General features: G+C 45.4%; 1 protein-coding gene across 1 annotated transcript; it reads left to right on the top strand.

Annotated features, from left to right (window-relative positions):
* Positions 1–597: 597 nt before the first annotated feature.
* LOC140715722 (N-formyl peptide receptor 3-like) lies at positions 598–1,530 on the top strand. Its single transcript, XM_073028094.1, has one exon. It carries the CDS (start codon positions 598–600, stop codon positions 1,528–1,530), a length of 933 nt encoding a protein of 310 aa, XP_072884195.1.
* Positions 1,531–16,262: the final 14,732 nt, after the last annotated feature.

Genomic DNA, 16,262 nt, shown 5'->3' with positions numbered 1-16,262 from the left:
TTAGGCACATACTGTATTTAGAGACTCACGTGGAACAGGCATTTTCTGCCCAACGAGCCCGCACCGCCCAGCAACCAACCTATTTAACCGTAACCTTATCAGAAGATATTTTACAATGACAAATAACCTCATCACTAGTACGTCTGTGGAACGTGGGGAAAACCGGAGTACCCGGAGCAAACCCACACGGTTACGGGAAGCAGTATTAGTGGCTGTAGCAACCTGATCAGTTGAGATCAGTGTAATATTCTCCTGGCAACAGACTCTGATCCAGGATCTAAAGAACCGCGGTGTTCGGGTGGATACCCTTCATAGGGAACACCTCCGTGTGACATTGTTTTACTGGGGGAGGCTAAAACACGGGCAGCCACCACACGGTGTTTGACAGTTCTGGTCGGTCAGGGTCTAGAGGTAAGGATTGAAAGAAGGTTGTGGTCTCTGCTGCATCAGACTTAGTCCGCCTTCATTAGCATATTATGTTTCTGTTCCGTGTGGCCCCCTTCCTTCTTCGTTCCCTCCTTCCCCCCCCCCAAATAGCTTTTCGCTCAATTCTTCATTCCTCTAACTTCCACAATTTTTCCATCACCAGACCCGACAATGTCGCTCTCCGAGGTAGTGTATAATTCGACGCCCACTGGGAATCTCAACCACAGCAATGGTACGGCCAGCAGATTCACGATGGAGTGGAGAGCACCTTCTGTCATATCAATGGCCATCTTCACTCTCACCGTCCTACTCGGCCTCACGGGCAACGGAGCTGTCATCTGGGTGACGGGTTTCAAAATGAAGAGAAGTGTCCACACTCTGTGCTTCCTGAACCTGGCTGCGGCTGACCTGTTGTTTTGCCTGTGTCTCCCCCTGCTAATGTTCTACGTCTCCGTGCTCGGCTCTGGGGACGGTGACAATATCCTTTCGTCATTGTTTACATCAATTATGTACCTATACGCTTTAGCCAGCAGATATCTGTTATGTCTGATCAGCATCTATCGCTGCCTGGCTGTTAAACGGCCCATCTGGTTCCAGCAACATCTGAGACTCGCATGGGTACGTGTGACCTGCTTCGTGGTCTGGGTGATAGCCACTGTCATGAGCCTGCTTTCATTCTTCCTTCTGACTGGTGTCGATGCTCTGAGGATTTTGGCTGCCTTCAGCTTCGTTCCCCCCTTTGCGATTATGATCACTTGTTACGCCATCGTTGGCTGGAGGCTGCACGGGGACAGGTTCGCTAAGTCCAGGAAGCCCATACGCCTGCTCATGACAGCTGTCGCCGCCTTTGTGATCTGCTGGCTCCCCCTCAGTATCTGCAACATCGCACAAATCAGATTTGATCCTCCCGACTGGATCATGTTATTTCAAGCCCTGGCCTCATTCAACAGCGCCCTCAACCCTCTTGTCTACGTCTTCGCAGGCAGCGACTTCCGTCAGGTCTTCAAGCGCTCCCTGTTTGCTTCGCTCCAGCTGGCCTTCACCGAACAAGAGATACAGGGTGAGACTCAGAACCGCAATCCCAACTCAGATAGGATTATCTGACGGAATACCTCGTCGACCCTCCGTTGACCAAGATATCCTAAACACAGCCACAGTCGACAGTTGGTTGCAAGTAAGATCAGTGCTTGTGATTTTCCTGCAGGCTTATTCTGATCTCTTAGAACATAGATTGCAGATTGCAAAGTATAGAACAGTACAGCACAGGGAGAGGCCATTCGGTTTAAAAGTACCGGATCAATTAAATCACTAAATTAAAAGGCCAATTAATCTAATCCCCTCTGCCAACGCAATGTCGATATCCTTCCATTAAGCTCAATTTACGGATATAAATATCTCTTATAAGTCTCTAAACTATCTGTCTTTACCACCAACCCAGTCTGCGCAACACCAAGCACACACCACTCTCTGTATAAACTATTTGCACCTCGCATATCCTTTGGAATTATGCCCTCTCCTCTTAAATGCATGCGCTTTGGTGTTAGACATTTCAACCTTTGGGAAAATATACTCTCTGTCTGTGCATTTCATAACCTTCCAAAACTCTATCAGATCTCCGCTCTCTTGGAGCCGGCCCAATTTCCAGTCCAATATAACAATCCTTGGCTCCTGCACTGTCGAGATGAGGCCACACTCAGGTTGGAGGAAGAGCAACTTATATTCCATTTGCTTCCCTTCCAACTTGATGGCATGAGCATTGATTTCCCAGACTTATGATAATGCCCTACCTGCTATACCATTCTCAATCCTTTATTTTCCTTTCTCACCTTGCGTGCCCGTAGCTTCCCTCTGTTGCATCTTCTACCTTATCTTTCTTTCATGGGCTCTTGTCCTCTTCCCTTCTCGAGCCTTGTATGTCTTTCACCAATCAACTTCCCTGTTCTTTACTTCATCCCTCCCCTCCCGGTTTCAAGTTTTATCTTGTGTTTCTCGCTCCTTTCCCCCCACCTTTTCAATCTACTCCTCATATACCCACCCCCGGTCCTGCTGAAGGGTCTCAGCCCGAAGCGTCTACTGTACATTTTTTCCAAGATGCTGCCTTGCTACTTTTGTTTCGCCAGAAATTTGTATGTGTTTCTCGGATTTCCAGCATCTGCAGATTTGATCCTTTCCACATCAACTCTGTTTAGTCCTTTCAATATTCGAAAGGTTTTAATGACATCCCATTAATACTTCTGAATTCGAGAAAGTACAGACCCAGAGCTATCAAACGTTCCTCATGTGATAACCTTTGCGTTACCGGAATCATCCTTCTGAACCTCCTTTGAATTCTCTCCAATGCCAGCACTTCTGTTCTCAGATGAGCAGCCCAAACTGTTCACACTACACAAGTGAGGACTCACCGGTGCCTTATAAAGCGTCTGCATCACATCCCTGCTCCTGTATTCCAGACCTCATGAAATTAATAAGAACATTGCACCGATTCTACATCCAAATTAACCTTTAGGTGTTTCCTTCTCATCTCCGATTTTCGCTCTTTCTTACCGACTTAGAAAATGGTCCGTGCATTTTTTTCCTGCTACCAAGGTGCATGACCATATATTGTCCAACATAATATTACATTTGCTACTTTCATTCCCATTCCCCGAATCTGTCTAAATCGGTATGCATCCTATCTGTCTCATCACTAACTCTTGCTCCACCAATCTTCGTATCATGTTCAAAAATTTCATCATCTAACTCGTTGATATTATTACGAAGGATGAACAATTCTGATGGGCAGAAGGGTGCGGAGTTGCCCATGTCCTCTCCCCTGGGAGAATCACAAACTGTTACTGTTGCCAGGCTGTTAATGAGAGAGAAAGAGATGGAACGAAAACATATTGGGACGGGAACATTTGCTTCAGACAAGGGCGAGATAACAGCCTGAGAGAGAGTTATGTTTATCCCCCATGTTATGACTCCCAAAGACTTATGGCTGCGGAGAGTGCTGTTTAAGCGGTACCATCCTGCTCACTAAAATACCTCAGTGGACAGCCAGAGTGGGCTGGTTTGATGGGTTAAGTCATTCAAACCTGATTGACACCTGAGACCCCGTGAGTGGGGATAAAAGTGAGGTCTGGGGTGACACCCCTCAGACGCACCAGGAGACACGCCAGTGAGCATCAGAAACCCACGAGAAAGTTTGGGGCATCGGGGCCGAACGGATCGGTCAATTCTAACTCACAGTGTTTATAGCGAGGCCGGTGGGGGCTTCTGTGTGTGTCCACCCTTGCCTGGGTCACGAGATTACCACAGAAGAACGGTCTAGCTAAAGGACAGAGGGGTCATCCTTGAATGGCCACAACACATCGACGGATCAAGATCGTAAAGGAAGGTTTGCAAGGACAATAGCTATCACTGTTTGATCGCCCTCTCCCTCTCTCTCCAACAATTACAACACATCGACCAACAACGACCTTAGCCTGCATGAGCTGAACTGAACTTTATATTTCCATGTGACAATTCATTATCCCCTAGACAACGACAGAGCTTGTTTATTATTGATTATTATTATACCCACACTTTTAGGTTTAGTATTGCTAACGTGTATTATCTGTATATTTGCAGTGATATTGTTTTGTATATTTTACTAATAAACACTGTTGAAAATAGTACGACCAGACTCCAATGGACACTTCTATTGTTGCTGGTAAGACACCCAGTTACGGGGTGCGTAACAAATTGGGGCCTCGTCTCGAGATTTGATACCAAATTGGGGGGCCGGTGAATCGGGCTATACGTCCAGACTTTGATCTGGTTGCGACGGGAAACCAGCAAAGATGGATATAAACAAAAGTTTAGAACATCCGACTTTGAATTCGCTAGAGGATGCCAAAAATGCGGACTTGGTGAATATTGCGAAAGGTTTAAATATCACAGAGGTGAAGCCGTCAATGAAGAAGTGGGAGATCCAGAGGGCCATAGCTCAGTATTATATGGAGAGGGATGTGTTTTCGGCTGGGGTATTGGATCTGTTCCCGGAAAAGAAACCAGTTGTTGGGATGGTTCTGTTAGAGTTGGAAAAAATGAGGTTGGACGCGGAACAGAAGAAAAGGGAGTATGAGCTCCAGCAGGGAGTTAGAGGCGAAAAGGGAGAAAGAAAGAGCTGAGTTGGTTGAAAAGGAGAAACAGGGGCAGCATGAGCTGGACATGGAGAAGTTAAAGTAACAGGGAAGAGTCCAAGGGGCAGTTCGAGAGGAGAAGTTTAATGTTAGTAGGGAGTTTAAGTTTGTACCTCCGTTCGAGGAGACAGATGTTGACAGTGCCTTCTTGAATTTGAAAAGGTGGCAGTGAATCAGAAGTGGCCCAGAGATCAGTGGGTGGCGTTGTTACAAAGTGCATTAAGAGGGAAGGCTCAACGGGCATATGCGGCATTGTCCATGGACCTGTCTGCGGATTATGAAGAAATAAAAGAGGCTATCCTTCGGGCCTACGAGTTGGTCCCTGAGGCATATAGACAGAAGTTCAGAGATTTAAAGAAAGTGTGGAATCAGACGTATGCAGTGTTTGCCTATGAAAAGGGTGTGCTCTTGGATGGTCGGTGTGCTGTAGAAAAGGTGGAGGAGGATTTCCATCGTTTCAGAGAGTTAATTCTGATTGAGGAATTTAAAGGTTGTGTTTATATCCGGATAATATCCGGATGTATCTGAACGAGAAGCTGAATAAGTCTATATCGGAATTTGACAGGTTCGCAGCTGAATATGCCCTAACCCACAAGACAAAGTTTTCCTCAAATACGTGTTACCAGAAAGGCAGTAGGGACGGTAAAGAAAGTCCACCGGCTAAGGTAGAGATTAAGCCGGGAGCTAGTGTTAAAGGTAAGGAGGAAGAAAAGCAGGCTGGTAGGAAGGTTCCTGGCTTGACCTGTTATAATTATGGAAAGGTTGGTCATATTGCATCTAAGTGCTTTGCTCCGAAGAAGGAGACAGGAAAAGGGAAAGCAACAGTCCCTACAGGGTGTATTGAGTCGATCAGCAAATCGACGAGAAAGGCCATGGTAGATAAAATACGAGAGGGGCATGATAAATTTATTTCAGAAGGGACAGTGTCTGTGAAAGAGGGAGAAACCCCAGTTCCAGTGAGGATCTGGAGAGATACTGGGGGCTGACCAGTCATTGATCCTAAGTAAGGTGCTAGATTTCGGTCATGAGACTGTTGAGGTAGTTTTGAGAGGCACAGGAAAAGGAACAGAAGCTGCATCTTTGCATGGGATCATTATAAATTGTGACCTGGTATCTGGTCCGGTTGAAATAGGGGTGCGGTCAGAATTACCGAGAGACGGCGTGGACGTCCTTCTTGCTAATGATTTAGCAAGTGGTGAGGTGGGGTCAGCAGTGAAACTGACAAGCAAACCTATGAGTGCTGAGGACCCGTCCCTGGATTCTAAGATCTATCCTGCATGCGCATTCACTCGCAGCATGTCGAGAAGGGCGGCTGAGAAAGAGGACAGTTTAAGTGAGTCCAGTGTTGATTTGGCTGAGACATTTTTACCGACCCTGCACCGAGGGGTTAGGGGATAGTAAAACGGGGAATAGGGAGGTGAAAGAGAGTAAAGAGAGGAGGTAGACCTACCCTTAGCAAGAAGAGAATTTATAAAAGAGCAGGGACGTGAGGAGGAACTAGTGGCATTGAGAGAGTCAGTTCTTTCTGAGACAGAGATTGAGAAAGAGCCAGAGGGTTACTACCTGAAGGAGGGTGTGTTGATGAGGAAGTGGAGCCCAACCACGGCGCCGGTCGATGAGGACTGGGCGGTCGTACATCAGGTGGTAGTTCCGAAGGTGTATCGGGATGAAATTTTGAACTTAGCTCACAAGGGACCTTTAGGCGGACATTTGGGAGTCATGAAGACAGTGGATAGGGTTATGAAATATTTCTATTGGCCAAACATGAGAAAATATATTGCAGATTATTGTAGAAGGTGCCATGCATGTCACGTGGAAGGAAAACCAAACCAGGTTATCCCTAAGGCACCTCTCAGACCAATACCCGCTTTTGAGGAGCCTTTCTCCCGAATCATTGTGGATTTTGTGGGTCCTTTACCTAAAACAGCGAGTGGGCGACAGTATGTCATGACCATGATGTGTGCCGCTACACGATTTCCAGAGGCTGTGCCCCTGCGGTGGTGAAAGCCCTCATTAAGTTCTTTACCACAGTGGGGCTACCTAAGGAAATACAGTCGGATCAGGGGAGTACATTTACATCCAAAGAATTTCAGCAAATGATGACCCAGATGGGAGTTAAACAAATTTTAGCTTTTGTATACCATCTCAAGGAGCGCTGGAAAGATACCACGCTACGCTAAAGACCATTATTAAAACTTACTGTCAGGAAAACGTTCGTGACTGGGATGATGCATTACCACTTCTGTTATTTGCAGTAAGGGATACAGTTCAGGAATCTCTGGGGCTCAGTCCGTTTGAGCTCGTTTTTGGTCACAGGCCCAGGGGACCTTTAACCCTACTTAAAGAGAAGTGGTCTAGTCCGAACGTTCATGTCAGTGTGAGTGACTATGTTTTAAAATTCCGGGAAAGACTCCATAAGGTATGCGCCTTGGCAAAAGAAAATCTTAAAGACTCCCAGACAAGAATGAAACAATGGTATGACAAACGAACGAGAGAGCAAGAATTTCACGTGGGTGATAAGATTTTGGTCCTATTTCCTGTAGTTACCAACCCCGTACAGGCAAGGTTTCAAGGACCGTATAAAGTGATTAAGAAAATAGACTCACTGAATTATGTGATTGAAACACCTGATAGACGAAAGCCGAACCAGTTGGTTCACGTGAATATGATGAAAGTTTATCATGAAACGACCCCCGCGGTAGTCGGTGCAGTCACGAAAACTGATGAGGCAGAGAGGAGTGTTGAGGAGGAACCAGAGCGGTTTGAAAAGATAAATATAGTACCCACCAGATTAGAGAACTCTGTTATTTTAGCAAACCTTGCTGATAAAGTCAGTCACTTAGAGCCTGAACAGAGGGAGCAGTTAACACATCTCATGAAACGGCATTCAGATTTATGTCCAGATGTTCCAAGCAGGTCTAAAGGAACAGAGCATGATGTGATTGTTACCTCGACCCAGCCTATTAAACAGTTCCCTTATCGGATGAATTTGGAAAAGAGCAAGATAGTAGACAAAGTGATTGAGCATATGCTAACTGCTAGTATAATCAGTGAATCCTCTTCTACGTGGGCCTCTCCCTACGTGGTAGTACGAAACCGGACGGTACCATAAGTTTCTGTACCGATTACAGAAAGGTGAATGCTGTCACGCAGTCAGATGCTTACCCTATCCCCAAGATGGACGATTGCATTGATAAAATGGGGAAAGCGAGGTACATCACTAAGATTGACTTGTTAAAGGGATACTGATGCGTTCCTTTAACGGACAGGGCTCGAGAAATTTTAGCCTTTGTCAGCCCAACCGGGTTTTACGAGTACAATGTTTTGCCGTTCGGAATGAACAATGTACCAGGGACATTCCAGAGGATGATTGACACAGTGATAAATGGGTTAACCAACACCAAGGCTTATATTGACGATGTGGTAGTTTGGAGTGACACCTGGGAGGAGCACATTGAGTCTGTAGAAAACCTGTTTAAAAGAATGTCTGCAGCCCAACTTACAGTAAACCTTGCAAAGAGTGAATTTGGTCATGCCACAATCACGTACTTGGGGTATCTGGTAGGAAAGGGACAGTTGGCTCCTGTGCAATCAAAAGTACAGGCTAGTTCTGAGGTTCCTGTACCCACCAGTAAAAGGGCACTGAGAAGTTCTTTGGGCATGTTGGGATACTATCGAAAATACTGTAAAAATTTTGCGGATATTGCTCTCCTACTTACAAAACTCCTACGGAAGGAGGAAAAATTTGAATAGAGCTATTCTTGTCAGGATGCTTTTGAAAAGTTAAAAAACATACTGTGCCATCACCCTGTGTTAAAAGCACCTGACCGTTTGAAACCTTTCTCCCTGGCGACTGATGCAAGTGATGAGGATGCAGGGGCAGTCCTATTGCAGAAAGCAGGGGAGAGAGTGGAACACCCAGTAGCGTATTTCTCTCGGAAGTTCAATGTGCACCAGAGGAATTACTCTACCGTGGAAAAGGATTTGTTGGCACTTGTTTTGGCAATACAACATTTTGAAGTGTACACTTGTTCAGCACAAAGACCCATAATTGTTTATAGAGATCACAACCCGTTGGTATTCCTGGCTAACATGAAAAATAAAAACAGGAGGTTCTTTAGTTGTATCCTGATGCTGCAAGAATTTGATATTAAGATACAACATATTAAAGGAAGTGACAATGTAATCGCTGACTACTTATCTAGATGCTAAGATGAATGTATATCTATATTGCTCTGTAGTAAAAAAAAACACTTCTGTATTTTGTTAGATTCTGTAATTTTGTAAGACTCCGTATTAGTTAATTTTCCCTTTTGGTGAAAATTCCTAGAAGGATGGAGGTGTTACGAAGTATGAACAACTCTGATGGACAAAAGGGTGCGGAGTTGCCCATGTCCCCTCCCCGGGAGAATCACAAACTGTTACTGTTGCCAGGCTGTTAATGAGAGTGAAAGAGATGGAACGAAAACATATTGGGACTGAAACCTTTGCTTCAGACAAGGGCAAGATAACAACCAGAGACAGAGAGTTATGTTTATCCCCCATGTTATGACTCCCGAAAGACTTATGGCTGCGGAGAGGGCAGTTTATGCGGTACCATCCTGCTCATTAAAATACCTCAGTGGACAGCCAGAGTGGGCTGGTTTGATGGGTTAAGTCATTCAAACCTGATTGACACCTGAGACCCCGTGAGTGTGGATAAAAGTGAGGTCTGGGGTGACACCCCTCAGACGCACCAGGAGACACACTGGTGAGCATCAGAAACCCACGAGAAAGTGTGGGGCATCGGGAACCGAACGGATCGGTCAATTCTAACTCACAGTGTTTATAGCGAGGCCGGTGGGGGCTTGTGTGTGTGTGTCCACCCTTACCTGGGTGACGAGTCCACCACGGAAGAACGGTCTTGCTAAACGACAGAGGGGTCATACTTGAATGGCCACAACAACACATCGACGGATCAAGATCGCAAAGGAAGGTTTGCAAGGACAATAGCTGTCACTGTTTGATCGCCCTCTCCCTCTCTCTCTCTCGCTTTCTCTCTCCAACAATTACAACACATCGATCAACAACTACCTTAGCCTGCATGAAGTGAACTGAAATTTATATTTCCATGTGACAATTCATTATCCCCGAGACAACGAATGAACTTGTTTATTATTGATTATTATTCTACCCACACTTTTAGGTTTAGTATTCCTAACGTACATTATTTGTATATTTGCATTAATATTGTTTTGTATATTTTTACTAATAAACACTTTTGAAAATAGCACCACCAGACTCCATCGGACACTTCTATCTTTGTTGGTAAGACACCCAGTTACGGGGTATGTAACAATATACAGCACAAAAAGAAGCGTTACCGGCACTGACCTCTGCAGAATATCTCTACTCAGCAAATGTTTTTTTTGTATCTTAAGCTCGCTTATCGGCTCCGATTTATTACATAAACCCAATCCAGTATAGCTGATCCCAAAGTAGGCTCTATGACAAACTATTCTAAAAAGCCTCAACAAACCCACTTTCCTGAGTTTCATTTCCAACCTGATTTTCCCAATCGACCTGCATGTTGGAATCTCGCATGACTATCATAGCATTGTCCTTTTGACACGCCTTTTCTTTTTCCTGTTGTAAGTTGTGGTCCATATCCCAGATACTCTTGTGGCGCTTTTGTATACCTTCATCAGAATCATTTTACCCTTGCAGTTGCTTAACTCAGCCCACAAGGACTCAACATCTTCCGATCCTAGGTCACATCTTTCTAATGATTTGATGCCATTCTTTACTAGCCGCCCCACCCCCTCCGCCTTCCGTCCTATCCATGTAGTACAAAGTACAGCCTTGGATATTTAGCCCCCAACTACAACCTTCCTTCAGCCAACGCTCAGAGATGAACACAATAACGTCCCTGATAATTTGTTATAATGCAACAGGATCATCTACCTTATTTCATATGCCCCGTGCATTTAGATACAACGCATTGCGGACTGTATATGATACCATTTATAATTCTTCATCCCTAATGCACTGACACTCACACTGCTGACTGCAATTATGTCCAATCATCTGCCTGCCCTTCCAGACCGCAAGTTATTTTTGTTTGTTTTTACTTTTTTTCACCATCGTCCTATCATGAGTTTTTAAAGTCACCATCATTCCAATACATAAGGCATATGAATGCCATTTTCCCAGGATAGAGGTCATATTTGCGAACCTATCTGAGGGAAAGCACTTCGGCAAAGTGAATTTAGCTGAGGTCTACATAGAGATGGAGATGGAAGAAGAGTCCAAAATGTTTCTCACCATAAATACTCACAAACGGCCTTATCGCTGTAATAGGCTTGTTTTGGGGTAGCATCTGTACCTGCTCTCTGGCAGAAAGCTATGGACCAGGTACTGCAAGTCTCCCAGGCAGTTAGATGACATAAGTGTTACCAGTAGAGATGCCAATGAACATCTCTAAAGGTCATGGCACCGTTGAAAAGAACAAAAGATTTGGGGCTCTGAGTAAGGCACGTATACTGTCACCTCTGCAGACTACCTGTCATTTGGATTATGAATTTAGAATTTAAGGGGATGTGATGTCACCAATCACTCTGGCAGTCATCGTGTCTGGTGACAATGTTAGAACACAAGTATGGAGGAGATACAGACTCCCAATGCAGAGATGGTGACCAGAGTTTATTCATAAAAATTACAACAAAACATCAGTCGCTTGGCCGATTGTCACTGTGAGACGTAACATGACCAAAAATAGGACCCCACGATTAGATCTAATTTGGAGTCAACTAAAATAATAAAAAATAACATGGAATCCCGGAGCCTATCAAAATAAACTGAACAAGTCTAAACAGAAAGCACCGGGTACGCATCCCAAAGAGCGAGTCACTCGAGAGAAAAAAATCACGAAGAACTATCATTCTTTAACATGTCTCGTTAAACAACAGTTAAGAAATCCACGTGTTCCAGTATTCTTAGAGCTCAACACTCTCCGGAACCCTGCAGAGTCCCGAAGAGCAGGTGACACTGACAAATCTCTATAGATGTACTGTGGATATTCATTCTGACTGGCTGCATCACTATTTGGTGTTGAGGGCCAGTACAGAGGATGGCAGCGAAATCCAAGGATGTCAGCGACGACTCAAACAGAGACAGTCAGGAATCTTCGGCCCCGAAACAGCAGCATCCGGACCGGGGTCGGCGGTCTATCCCAACAGAAGGACTGTATTTGTGCGGATACTCTCCTCTCACACAGATGAAAAGGCGTTTTCCATCTTCTCAGATTAATGTGATTATTGGACTGTATTTTGTATGTTTCCTTCAGTTTGTCCGTGTTTCTTTCTTGTGGCCGATTGGCGGGGGGCAGGGGGCTGGCCTGTTAATTGTTGTGTGTGAGAGGCTCCGTTGGGGTAGTCGGTTGTTATTTTGTTTTCTTTTTTTACTGCGGGCAAGGGGGGCGGGTATAATGGGTCTGCGAGTTTTGTTTCTTTTCTTTTTGGTGCCTGGAGGTCTGGGGGAATCGATGTGTCTTCTTTCATCAACACTCATGGACTTTTTGTCTTTAATGGCTTTCTGGAGCAAACAAGTATTAGAGTTTAATCATACATGCAGCGATAATGAGTGTGATAATAAGACAGACCACAATGATACGCCTAACATACTGAGTCAACACCCACCACTATGTCAAGAAGTCATAATTTCACACGCGGGGGGCGACAACCTGCTGTTAGCCCTGGGGTTGAGCACTGGGGAATAGGGCGGGGCCACGAACATCTGAAGCGTCATCCAGCCGACACCGATTTTTAAATACTTGGCTTCTTTCTCCTCAGTGGCATGTCCCAACAGCACCACTCCGCTCAATGGTATCTCCCTTTACCGCGATCTTCCACCCCTACCGCTCCTACTCAGTGGTCTCTCCCGCGACCCCCACCCAAACATGGCGACGGGATAGGTGGCCGTTGCCAATATCAACAACCGGCTTTTCTTGTATCCTTTGGTGGATACACCTCGACCAGGTGCTTCGGCACATAGAAGGAGTTGATCGGTCGGAGGATATGCCAATTCACCCGTTAGGAAAACAGACGACAGACAGGAACACTGCGGGAGCCGTGTCCACTTTACTGAAGTGCAAATAAGCGGTGGTTGGAGGCTTCTGGGAAATGTATATTAGCTTTTGCTGGAGGGCATGCACTGTGTTGCGGAGAATCTTGGGGAATATAGTTATTTCGGAATACACAACCGCGAATGCTCTATAGTTAGTGAGCTCTTTGGGAGTGCTTAGGCTCCTGGGAGTTCTAGTTTCACAATATTACAAGGACTCATTGATTTCTGCACGTTAAATTAGAAATGCACAGTATAACTTCAAAAATTACTTTCAGAAGACACTTGGCAGTGTGAAAGATCAGAGGGATCTTGGGGTCCGAGTCCATAGCACGTTCGAAGGAGCTGCTCAGGTTGACTCTGTGATTAAGAAGGCATACGGTGTATTGGCCTTCATCAATTGTGGAATTGAATTTAACATCCGAGAGGTAATGTTGCAGATATATAGGACCCTAGTCAGCCTCCACTTGGAGCACAGTGCTCAGTTCTGGTCGCCTCACAGTATGTGGAAGTCATAGAAAGAGTGCAGAGGAGATTGCAGAGAGTGGTGAGTGCGTGGAATGGAGTGTCGGCCACGGTGGTGAAGGCGGAGACGGTAGGGTCTTTTAAGTGACTTTTGGGTAGGTACATGGATCTTAGAGCAATATAGAGCTATGGGTAAGCCTAGTAATTTCTAAGGACATGTACGGCACTTTGTGGGCCGAAGGGCATGTATTGTGCTGCAGATTTTCTATGTTTCTGTTTCTCTATGAGATCCAACAAAGTCGGTATATATTCCCCATTCCTAACAGCCCTCCAGAAAGATGGGGTGAACTGCGCCCTTGAATCGCAACAGTCTGTTGAAAGCGGTTGCTGGGGCCGAGGCTGAGGGTTCAGAGCCGTTGACAGCGATCGATTTGAATTAACTTGGCCATGATGGAATGGCAGAGCAGATTTGATCGGCCGACTGGTTTAATTCTCATGCCTTAAGGTCTTATGAAGTTGGGATTTCGGATGGATCTGAGGTGGTGGACCCAGCTGGTGGTAGTATTCGCTGCTGCCCCTCGCGGGAAAAGCAGCAGGGTTACCGGTGTTGTCCGGGCGAGAAAGCTATGTGAATTGTGCGAACGTACACGGTCCGCCAGTGCTGGAGAGTGGTGTCTAACGGAATGGATGGGATGCCGAACGAGTGACAGGTGAGGATTTTCCTGTCAAGGTTGTTAGCCCTGAGCTGTACCACAAATCTAGAGGACTAGTTGTTCACTGTTAGTCTGGGGTTTATCCTTTGACTTGTTTGGCATGGGTGTCCCTAACGAGAGCCAAAGCATAAAGCTCTGACTCCAGCCGACATAGCTCGCTGGGCCATTCAGGCAAGCAAGCTCCTAAACCGAACAACGGTCTTCTTATGGTCCTCTTGGAGAGAGGAGTGGTAAAGAGAAATATCTCGGGGAATGGGCAAGGCTATATGCATTGGCTCATTGAATGTGAGGAGTCGGTTAAGTTATTAAAAGGCACGAGAGAGTCGGCCCAGTGACGGGCAGTGCAGCAGCGACTCCTAAGATCAGGCACCGAGTGAATTCCGCTATACATTCTCCCATCCCAATTTCCCGGGGTTAGACACAGAATGAAGGGTCCTCTGAATCGTTCCTTGACATATTCCCCGAGACAGATGCACAGTGAATCTCCCTCCACACTGTCCCATTACACACTCCCGGGATCAGGCATAGCGTGAAGTTCCCTCCATACCGCCCCATCACGTACTCTATGGATCAGACACAAATTGAAGCTCCCCTTACGCCGTCCCATCACCAGTGTCAGACACAGTGAGTTCCAGTGAGGAAGAAAGCACTGATTGTCACCATGCAGTGGCTATGAAACTCTTGTTCACATACTGATTCCGAAGTCTGCAACGTTTATGGATTCACTGAATATAGTCTTAGACTATATTCTTTTCTGTTTGACTGTATTTGCAGCAATCTTATATGCACTTGCTAACCAATATAACATTTTATTATGTGCTGATTTTGGTATTATATTGTGTACCTTGACCCCGGAGTAACGCTGTTCCGTTTGACTATATTCATGTATGCTTGAAAAACAATTAAATTCAGCTATCAAATGTGGATGCAAAGGTTCATGGCGTCGTATTAAACGTTCAGCAACGTAATTCCAAAGCGCCGTCACCCTAGAGACCACATATCAGGGATTCTATTGCAAAATGCGTTCAGATCACTGAATGTTGAACAATGAAACACAGGAACAGGTCCTAGAGCACACCATTTCCCGCTAAACCCGACCCCAACCTTAATTAATCTCTTTAAACTTTGTGCATATTCTTCATTCCATTCAATTTTATACGCCATAGGACCATCAGACATAGAAGCAGAATGAGGCCATCAACCCATCGAGTATTCTGCACCGATCCATCATGTCTGATTTATCATCCCCCTTCAACATCATTGTTTGGTCCTCGATCCATATCCTACGACAGGTTCTCTTAATCGAGAGCTCAACAACTTCCTGGGTAGCTGAGTGGAGATACCTATCGACCAAAACAGCTGGAAGACCTGCGGGTCACCCATCGGTACTGTGTAGCACCTGCTTAGATCACCCGATCAATGTCACATGAAGTCGTGAGTGCAGGTGCTGTATGTGCACCAGGTGTATCACAAATCATGATTATGCGACCTCTGACGCCAGGCAGACAATGTCTTGTCATTGATAATGCCTGGGCTAACCGTCCTGTAAAGATACTGGCCAGAGGAAGGCAATTGTAGACCACTTCCGGATAAAACCTTGCCATAAACAATCATGGTCATGGAAATACCATGATCCTGCATATCATACTGTAGGGCACATAACGAACGAATGCACAACCTCCACCTCAATACCACCCCATGACTTGTCATTTGGAGCGGGTTGCAGAAATGAAAGCCCTAGAGTTTCCACTCTCTGGCTACACACCTCTTAAACACTGCAACTGACTTTCCCAGGGTGGACAGAGGGTTCTAGCTGTTCAGGGGTACGGTGGACCTTTTGCTGAATGATATTTGTTTATAGCATTACAAATATGTGGAACCCCTGACTCAAATAATCCTGCGTCTCGTAATTACATTCAATGGCTACTTAATTAGGTAATTCCTGCAACTAACAAAGTGATCACTGCATGTATTATCTGTTCACATTCTTCTGCAGCAGTGGCCCATCCAATTCAAGGTTCGAGATTCTCTTCTGCACACATTGTTATAATACGTGTTTATTTGAAATGCTGGCCACTGAGTGTATTTATTCAAAAAAGCAAGCGAACCAACATTATACACTGATGCAATATGGAATTTGACTTCCCTACTTTTATACCCAACAAGCATCTTTCCAATTGTGCTGCCACAGTGAGGGGAAGAGAGGGGCTTAAACACGTGAGATCCTTCCACATATCATTCCTCGTCTGCTCCAGCCATTTACTGCAAACCTACCTCTGACATTTAACCTTTCAAAGTGGAACAGCACATACTCGACTGCATGAACCCCGATAAGCCGTTTCTCTGCACATATTTGCAATTGACCTACATTCCGACAACCCTGATGACAATGCAC

This window comes from Hemitrygon akajei, chromosome 24 (genome assembly GCF_048418815.1).
Source record: "Hemitrygon akajei chromosome 24, sHemAka1.3, whole genome shotgun sequence".
Lineage (NCBI taxonomy): Eukaryota > Metazoa > Chordata > Chondrichthyes > Myliobatiformes > Dasyatidae > Hemitrygon > Hemitrygon akajei.
The sequence above is the reverse complement of the archived record's forward strand: the minus strand, read 5'-3'. Positions and strand labels throughout refer to the sequence as shown.